The sequence below is a fragment of the Pteropus vampyrus genome, unplaced genomic scaffold (genome assembly GCF_000151845.1).
Source record: "Pteropus vampyrus isolate Shadow unplaced genomic scaffold, Pvam_2.0 Scaffold35, whole genome shotgun sequence".
NCBI classification, from domain to species: Eukaryota; Metazoa; Chordata; class Mammalia; order Chiroptera; family Pteropodidae; genus Pteropus; species Pteropus vampyrus.
The window spans coordinates 1,277,956-1,287,620 of NW_011888816.1; the positions used below are offsets into that span (position 1 = coordinate 1,277,956).

The window sequence follows — 9,665 nt, forward strand, 5'->3', positions numbered from 1 at the left end:
GGGGGGCTCTGAGTGCCCCTGTGCTGGGAGCCTGGCGGTGGAGAGTTCTCACAACAATGGCGTCTGCATTGCCTTCCTGTTTCAGATGTATATAGCTCTCATTTCCTTGCACGCCCTCATCATGGTGGGATTCCACTTCCTGCGTTGCTTTGAAGAAGATTGGACAAGTGAGTATGGGCCGCCTTTTCCTGCCTGCTCCAGGGGTGGGACGTGACCCCAGTAGGGGGCTGGTTCTTTGTTTCTGTCTGGTGCCAGGGGCCAACCTCGTTTTATCAGATCTCCTGCAAGCCTATGGACTGATCAGGGAAGGAGGAGCAGAGGCCCGAATCTCCCTTCATGAAAAAAAGCAGCCCCTTAAAATCAGTTCCGCAGGTAAAGTCGTGAGGTAGACAGAGGCTATGGCCTGAGCCGAGCCCAGGGCTGATGCCGGGCCCAGGGCTGATGCCGGCCAGGGGGCGTGTCCAGGAGTGGGAGGCCTGTCCACAGAGGAGAACCTTTGTTTCTCTGACTTGAAGCAAAGCACTTTATTCAAAGGTCATTTTATTCCAATCTTGCAAAATCCATTTTTAACTGTCTGGCTAGGATGCGGAGGTTTTCTATTAATTTGTTTGGTTTTTGTGGTGGTGATTTTTTAACTGCTCAGTCACCAGTTTACATCAAGATTATAGACAGATCCTTCCCGCTTTAGGAAGTATCCCATTTAAATGTGAAATGCTGAAGAAGGAACTCCAGCCAGAAGACGGTGCAAATTCTGAGGGAAAAACTGGATGCTGGAAAAACAAATAAGTAAAATGTTAGAGAAGAATAAAAATGAGAAATGAGAAAAACAGTTTAGCTGCTGCAGGAATTACGAGCGGCCACCTGCCGGGCCAGCCCTGTCACACCTACCGCCTGTGGGACAGGTGGCCTGAGCAGAAACATCCCATGTCTCCTGTTTTTCCCTTGACGGGACCCTTTTCCGTTGGACTGTCTTTTAGAAATTTTGCTCTTCCTGTACACACTGACTTCTTGGGCATGTTCTTGCTCTTTTATCCCCCAGAACTCAGAGGCTGTGACAAGGACAGTGTCTTTAGCTCCCGCCTGGATAGGAAGAATCTTTCCCTGTCTCTGTTCATAGTTTGCGCCTGACCCCCGCTGTCTGGCGCAGAGAACCCCACATGTGGCCGTCAGCTTGGGCTGCCATAGCAGTACCACAGACTGGGTGGCTCGAACGTTTATTTCTCATCGTCCTGGAGACTGGGAAGTCCCGAGCAGGGTGCCGGCAGCTTCCATTCCTGGCGCAGGCTCTCTTCTGGTTTTGCAGATGGCCACCTCCTCCTTGTCCTCACATGGCAGAGAGAGAAAAGCAAGCTCTCTGGTTTCTGTTCTGATAAGGGCACTAGTGCCATCATGACCTCATCTAACCCTCATCTCCCCTCTGGGAGATACCATCACATTGAGGGGCAGTTGTGGCTTCACCGAGTGAACTGGGGGGACACCGTTCACCCACAGCACCATGTCCTCCTGTTTTCGTGAGCACTGCAGATCAGGCACATGCTGGGGGGCGGGGGCGGTCAAGCTAGCGGACGGTGCAGAGGAGACGGGGTGATGAGTGGGCTCCCGCAGCCCGCACCGTTCTCTGGGACTAGGCCGGCCACCAGCGTGTTTCCCGTAAACATTCCGACAGTACATGCATCCTGCTAGGCCGGGGGTCCAGCTCAACTCCCGATGTGGCCTTGGCAACTTGATAGTAGAGTCTGACAAAGACAACTTATCACAAATGCTGCCCACCCGTCACCAGGTTAACAGACACAGGCAGCGATGAGAGTAACACAGACCGTCAACGAGGCAGTGTCTGTGTTTGGAGCGGAGCTGACAGGGGCCATTTTCATAATGCCCACGAAAGCCAGGCGTGGCCCACCGAGCTTGTTGAGCAGTGGCTGATTTCGACCTTGTAACAAGCCAGCAGGGTAGGAGAGATGCTCCCCACAGTGCAGATGACAAAAGTTGGGGGCTCACGGGGGTTGAGCAGGTTCCTGAGCTCACACAGCTAAGAGGGCCTGCGAGCCCAGCCTGAGTGTGGAGCGGAGATTTCCAGCCTGTCTGGACGATTCCAATACTCAGCTCTTCCCTGCACGTTCTTGATTGTCTTCGGCACAATTCCTGATGGAGGAGGCTTGAGACACCCAGTTCCTGTGGAAGCTAGCATGGGAGGGTGCAGGACAGTCTCCAAGGTGAAGGCCTGAGAGTTGGCCGTGTGTGGCAGCAACTGCCATCACAGTTCAGCCCCGGATGAGCTGCTGGGCCATCCAGCTTGCGTACGAAGGGGCGGGGGGCTGTCTCCCCCGTGAGGGCACTTAGAGTTGATATTAAAAGAAGGGTAGGGCGGTGGTTCTACATTCCCCGGATCTGGTTCCTGCCCCCTTGAACTCCATGCGTAGCTCCAGGGGCCAGCCCCAGAGGGGGAGGATGCTTACAAGTGTGCACAGTGTGCACAGATAGATAGGGGACAGGCCACAGCACGGGGCTCTGCCCCCAGCGCCCGGCCCAGGGCAGCTCGGGGGGGCCAGGGTAAGGAGGGAGCAAGGCACCTCCATCTGGTGAGCACCCCCCGTCCTGGGCTGAGGCCAAGCTGTGCCAAGGCGCTCGCGTTTTTTCAGTCATTGCGTTGTACAGAGGGCACACCACAGCCCGGAGCCCCGACCTCTTGCCCACATTGCTTGTCGTCAGCAGCGCTCCGTGGCTGGTTGTGTAGCAGGGAGCCAAAGTCCCTGCCATTCTGGAGCTGGAGGTGTAGTGGGAGAGGCAGATGGCAAGCAAACACAGAAACAGGGGATGCCACAGTGAATGGGACAGAGTCTTAGAGGGGGCATCTTAGTGAGAGCTTGTGACAGGAGTTGGTGCCGGGATCCACACCCTGCCATGTCTGCTCGACTTGGAGCCCACACCCTTCTTACCTCCCCATTCGGCCCCAAGGCCAGGCAGGCAGCTGCCATACCTGTGGCCACCCAGCCAAGCCCTGACCAGCAAGGACCTAAGGTGGTAAACCATCGGAGGCGTCGTTAAGTTCCAAGGGACATGTGAGGGGATACGGGCATTTAGATGAGACAGCCTGTGCCCTACCCCAGATTTGGGAGCTGAGTTCCAAGCTTGGTCCCAGACGACCTCCTGTGGCCCTCCTGACACCTCCTGTGGCCCTCCTGACGTTCCTGTGATGAGCCAGCAGGGAGGCTCCGACGGGGAACTTAACCCCTGAATTCCCAAAGCCCAGTGAGGCCCGACTGCCCTCTCCGCCAGGGAGGCCGGTTGAGTCCCGGAGCAGCCGGAGCTGCGAGGTACATGCGCAGCCCGGGCTTGACAGGCACGGGCGGGTGTCAGAGAGGGCAAGACCCCACGGGCCTGCACTGTGGTACCACTGCCATCAGCAGGGCCCCCACCGCCCTGTGTGGGCCATATTCCCCCAGGAGGTTCCCGAGACACTGCCGTGATAGCAGAGAGCCAGAGAAGGGGCTTCCCCCTGCTCACCCCACCATCTCCCCCAGCATGTCTGCTTTTCTTATCGGTGGGTTGGATTTCTGATTTGGACTTTGTTCAAAGGATTCCACTGCTTCAAACAAAACCACACATGTAGTCAACCTCACTGCTCTGCAGTGGAGCCACTAGAGGCCTAGAGAGGGACAAGGACTTGCCTTGGGTCACACCCCAGGTCAGTGTGAGCTTGTAGGGGGGCGAGGAGAGTGAAAGCTCCTGTTCGGGGCCGGGCGGTGACTCCACACTCAGGGACTGACAATCTCAGTGACTCAGGGGCTCCCGTGGGCCTCACCTCCCACCTGGGTCAGGGCCCAGCCCAGCAGTCAGACTGCCCTGGCGAGCTTCAAATCCAAAAGCCACTGAGTGATCCTAGGTCCTGTCTTCGCCTCTCACCCCTGAACAGATACAGGTGCAGAGGGTGGCAGTGCCCAGTACAGAAATACCTGGAAAACTCACGGCCGGGACTGGACTGAGGCCCCTCCACCTGGGCCACCTGCAGTGTGCGCGCTGAGGAGGAGAGGGTCTCCTGTGGTGGGGTCAGGCCTTCATGCCTCGGCTCCGGGTCTTTCCGTGTGCCAGGCACTGTGCTTGGCACTGGGAGACAGACATCACATGCTGGCCAGGGAAAGAGGCAGTAGCAAGGAATGGCACGTGTGAGGGAGAGGCAGCCAGGCGTGGGGCAGGGTGGTCCCCGCCGAGGCCCGGAGGCCCCAGGTCCTGCAGGGCCGGAGGCAGAGTGGCAGCCCTGGGGGCAGCGGGCAGCGGGCCACAACCCTGAGCCCCACACGCTCTTTCTCTTTCAGAGTGCAGCTCCTTCTCGCCGCCCACGACGGTCATCCTCCTGATCCTGCTGTGCTTCGAGGGGCTGCTCTTCTTCATTTTCACGTCGGTGATGTTTGGGACCCAGGTGCACTCCATCTGCACGGACGAGACGGTAAGCGGACGGCCGGCCACCACCTCCGCGCCGGGACTGGACCTGGGCAGGTGTTGCTGGGGCGCTGCTTGCGGGCCACACCTGGGAGCCCCAGGCCAGGCCCCGGCGTGCAGAAACACTGAGACTTCAGGCACACTCAGGTCTCCCCGCCATGGGGCTGGCGTGGCAGGTCACACCAGGAATGGGCCCTGCAGCCTTGGGGAAGGGCACCCTTGGCCACAAGTCCTTCCATCCTCCCAACATGGTTCTGTCTGACCGCTGCTTGGTGTCGGGCACTCTGCCGGGCACTGGAACACCCTTCCCGTCCGGGGCCACAGGCCTGCAGACAAGGTAGTGGACAAAGGGCGCCCTAACCCGGATGGCACAAGCAGGGTCAGTGTCCCAGAGGAGGCGATTTCGTGACTAGGTCCCGAGGGCGGAGTCAGGAGACAGCCCCACCTAGAGCCCCAGATCAGTTGGTAGCAAGCTCTCACCTGGCCTCCAGGTCACCTCTGCTTGGCCCAGCTCTGGTCCTCGTTGGTTGCCTTTTCCCTGTCCCCACCTTCCACCTACTCCCAGCTCCTTGTCTGGGAGCTTCGAAGCTGCTGGCTGGACTGGAGCCCGCTCCCCTGGGGCCACTGCCACCACCTCCCAACCTTCCTCAGAAGCCTCAAGGTGGTCAGTCCATGGCGTGACATGGGCCTTTCTTCCCTTGTTGGCTTTGGAGCCCAAGTAAGGGGTGCCAGAAGGAAGGAACAGAGTCATAAGGTCATGAATTCACCAGGGCACTACTCCTGGCTTCCCAGGGTCCCCTCCAGTGGCAGCTCTCAGCAGTCATCGAGGACCCCGAGGGGCTGGGGTAGCTTCGGGCCCGTTGGGTAGTCAGCCTTAGATGGAAGCTCACAGGGAGGCAGAGACCTCCCCATGGGTGTGGCACGTCAGCGTGTCACCGTGTCAGCGTGCAGAGGAGTACGACGCTGCCTGGCTGCCAGGGCGCCGTCATTTGTATCTGTGGGACTCCCAACAGTTTAGAAGTTGGGTGGCTCTCAGCAACTTCTTGCTTTTGTAAGAAATAACATCATTGCGAAAGAGTTTCTGTAAAAATAGCCACCAGTGATGTAGATCCAGCCATGTATCCGAGCACTAAACGACATGACTTCTCTGCATGAGACCTGTGGGGACCAGAGGTGACTGTGCTGCCAGGCCACACACCCAGGGTCTGGGGGAGTCCGCAGGAGAGCTCGCAGGCCGTTCCTGAAGGGAGTCGTTGGGAAGGGCAGGGGAAGTGGGGAGGCCCCATGGGCCACGGGGACGGTGTCTTCCCCTCACCCCGGCCTTCCTGGTCCGTAGCCTGTGAACAGAGACTCAGACTGCGCTGTCCCCTCAGCCCGCCTCCCTGCTCCCCCACCTCACAGGAGACCGTGGCAGGCCGCCCCGGGCCGCGCTCCTGCCAGGCTGCTTCTCCCGTGCGCCGGGCAGGGCACATGCCCTGGCCCTGCCCACTGACCAGCCCCGTCTGAAGAAGGCGGGGACCGGCTTTCTTCGCCAGCCTCCATTTTTCCTTTGAGACTTAACGGGCAGGGGGCGTGGTACAGGCTCCGTGACAACTGCTGAAGTGGCCTCAGGTCACACTTCTCCCCATGAGACCTTGGCCAGGACCGAGGCTGACTGGTCTGTCCGTGCGACCCCTCTAACCTGTACTAATTCCTTCTCCTTCCTCGTCTGGTGACTTCTCCCCTCACCCATGGTCTCTCCCCGCTGTCCCGCCGTCTCAGCCGTGCCTCGCCAGCCCCACTAAGTAGGTGCTTCTTCACCTCCCAGGCTGGCGAGACTGGCAGCGCCCGAGCAGCCGTTTGATTCGTTCCTTTTTTTTTTTGTCTGCAAAGTGGTCGTACTAACTTCAAACTTCCAATGAACTGATCCCAAGTCACGATCGCCAGCTCTGAGGCTTCCTGAAGCCTTCACAGCCCTCCCACACACAGCCCAGCACCCGGCCAGAAATGCTTCTGCAGAGCCCAGCGAAGTCCCCAAAGTCTGCGTAGATGTCCCCATCACGTGACAAAGCACATCGGATCGGCAGACTAGGAGCAATGGCTTAGGTGCCTGCTGACTGTGCTCATTCCCCTGCCCTTCCTGGGGGGACTTGTGAACATGTACCCACCCCGCCCCACAAAACAATATGACTTTTTTAAAACATTTTTATGAGAGAAAGGGAAAAAAGATGTATTATGTAGTTAGCTTTATAGCTTTAACGAGGAAGCGTTGACTGCGTTCACCTCAAGCTAATGGACACCCCTCCCCCAAACCCACAGCAGTAAAGTGCTTGACTGAAAGTATGATTGTTCTTGTTTTCAGGGAATAGAACAATTGAAAAAGGAAGAGAGAAGATGGGCTAAAAAAACAAAATGGATGAACATGAAAGCCGTTTTTGGCCACCCCTTCTCTCTAGGCTGGGCCAGCCCCTTTGCCACGCCAGACCAAGGGAAGGCAGACCCGTACCAGTATGTGGTCTGAAGGACCCCTGGCCACCATGGCCACTCAGACACAAACCACATCACAGCACTACCGTCCGATCCATTTTCATGAATGTTTAAACTGAGAAAAAAAAACTACTCTAAAACTTTTTTATGTCTCAAGTAAAATGGCTGAGCATTGCAGAGAAAAAAAAATGTCCCCATGTTTGATTTTTTAAAGATCATCCTTTCTATTTTTTGGTGACCGAAGCTGCTCTTCTTTTTTCCTTTTTAAAATCACTTCTCTGGCCTCTGGTTTCCTCTCTGCTGTCTGTCTCGCATGACTAACGTGGAGGGCGCTGTGTCCAGGCCATGCCCACTTCTACTAACTGAGCGAGACGTGATGCTGGTGCGTGGATGGACCAGTCCGGACGCCTGGTTGGGGAAGCTTAGGAGGGCCCGTGACCTCCCACTGCCCAGGAGGCAGCCCCCAAATGGGACTTAAAACCTCATCGAAGATGGATGCTTACCCCCGGTGGCCTAGCGGGGCAGGATCAGGGCTGGAGCCCTAAGCAGGGCCCTTGACACAGTGACCTCATCCCTCAGTGGACAGTTTGCCTCCCAATCCACGAAATCAGTTGCTTGCCTTGTACTTTGTGGACTCGGGGTGTGTGGAATGACTGGGAGGGCGGGGGGGTGGGGGCAGGTGAAAGGGTCTTATTTGTGGTCTGAATCACCAGTTACATTCCCTAGGATTATTTGGGAGAGTATGAAGGAAAGAAGTCTTTCCAGTTCAAAATGCCTTATACAATCAGAAGAAAAAAATCACGTAATGTCAGGCGAGCGCCATGCTCCTCTGTTCCGTCCGCTTGCTTTCTCACCAGCCCCCGCCCCCTGCCCTCCTAGCAGGAATTCGGCCAGCAGTGTCACTGCTGAGACAGCCGCGCCCCAGACGGGCAGCTCCGCCATCAGCCCTTCTTCCTCATTTTGTAAATCTCCAAAGTGGGTTCACTTTCTGATGTGTCAGACCCATAAATGTGCACGTACCCACATCTCGTCTGTTTTAACCTGGGAGACTCGTCCTGACGTGAGACAGACCGCGATGCGAGGGCGACCTTCCAGGCCCCGAGCTTTGCAGAGCTGGCAGATGGCCGTCCCCGTCCCCGTCCCCGTCCCTGGAGTCGGCAGGCACACCTGAGCCTTCGGTGCTGGGGCTGGTAGCTTTTCCGCTTGGGGACGCTTCCTGTGTGGAGTCACCTGGAGGAGCAGGGCCCGGAGACTGGGGTTGGTGAGACAGGGAGCACCCATCAAATGCGAAAACCACAGAAATCAGAATCCTAACCATCTGCACTCTCACACGTGGATCTGTTTTTTTAAGCAATCACCACAAACCTCTTTTCTCAGCTTTTGCTTGGGGTGGGGGTGGGGGACAAGGTCTACTAAATCCAGGCTTGGATCGGGGGGACCGTGAATCTAGCCATGTGACTTTTTTCAGAAAAGTAAGTGGAACATGCTGCCTCTTCACTTCTGTCAGTGCTTCCACATGGAAACAAAATGCAATAAAATTTTTCCAAAGCCCGTTCTGATTGCGCTCTGCTCTCGGCCTTACCCTGCGGGGAGAGCCGATGGTCCAGCCGTCGTGAGTTTGGGTGTTTTGTGTTCATTGCTTCCTCTCTTGAATGTGGTTTTCACTGTGTTGTTCTTAAAGGCCGTTCAGTCCCCGTCTTGACCAAGCTCGCCCAAGCTCGCCCACCGGGCTCTGCGGCCCGGATGCCTTCCCTGTGCTGTGGATCCTCAGTTGCTACAGAAAAGGTCATCAGGTCTGCGGCGTTTGCGTCTAGGGTTGGCTGGGTGGGGGAGGGTGAGACCGTTTTCCTCTGCCCACCCAGTGGGCAGCAGAGGAAAGTGCTGACAGCCTGCCAGACGGCCCCGGCGTGTGCTTCGAGGGGTTCTCCATCACCCCTTTGGTGTTTAACCAAAGAACTCTGTGACTCTGTCATTAACTTTGACTTGGCTCCACTGCGCTCTGTCTGCTGCGGTCAAGGCTGAGGTTGGCAGGCTCTGGCCCTCCGGGCCCCACCCCCTAGGAGGCCAAGGAATAGTTCCAAGTGTTTGGATGCCCTCCACCCTATCTTCAAGGGCATTTTTTAAAAGTGACCCAAGTTCTTTTCCCCCATGGAATTACTAAGGAATGCAGTAGATAGTGCTGAAGATGTACTTTTTTTTGAGTCCTAAAGATAGAAGCTCATCATTTAAACCTGAGCAACTGCGTCTGTCCCCCGAGAGGAAGGCTCCTGCCGAATCGCCCTAGTGATTCCGCCTCTGGGGTTTTACGAGGCCTTTCACCGAAAGGATGAATGTCCCCCACTCCTCAAGCTAGAGGGCAGCGCTGCCCTCAGAGGACAGGCCTGCCACAAGGTCCCCTGTGGGAAGTGATCCCGGCTTCGTTTACATTGAGACGGAGAACACGCTGAGAGCACAAGGCGTGTGGCTGTCATTTACAGTGTAGTGAGCAGTCTCCAGCCTGGCGTGGCACAGGAAGCAGTGGGCCTCTCCTGAACTCTCCTCAAGATTCCCAGACGACTAATGAAAGAGGACGCTTCTCTACACCAGGGGTCTCCAAATCCCGGGCCGTGGCCAGTGGAGGTGAACAGCAGGCGAGCACACCAAGCTTCACCTACACTTGGGGCCGCTCCCCAGCGGCATCACCGCCTCAGCTCCACCTCAGGTCATCAGGCGTTAGATTCTCATAGGAGCACCGGTCCCTGGTGCCACAAAGGTTGGGGACC

The 9,665-nt window shown here is 56.9% G+C and overlaps 1 protein-coding gene across 1 annotated transcript in view; it reads left to right on the forward strand.

Annotated features, from left to right (window-relative positions):
- ZDHHC3 (zinc finger DHHC-type containing 3) overlaps positions 1-9,665 on the forward strand; it is a 53,010-nt gene that overhangs the window by 36,152 nt on the left and 7,193 nt on the right. The window contains exons 4-5 of the mRNA XM_023529025.1: positions 31-167; positions 4,314-4,444. Of these exons, the coding sequence (XP_023384793.1) occupies positions 31-167; positions 4,314-4,444 (268 nt within the window). The remainder of the gene's footprint in view (positions 1-30; positions 168-4,313; positions 4,445-9,665) is intronic.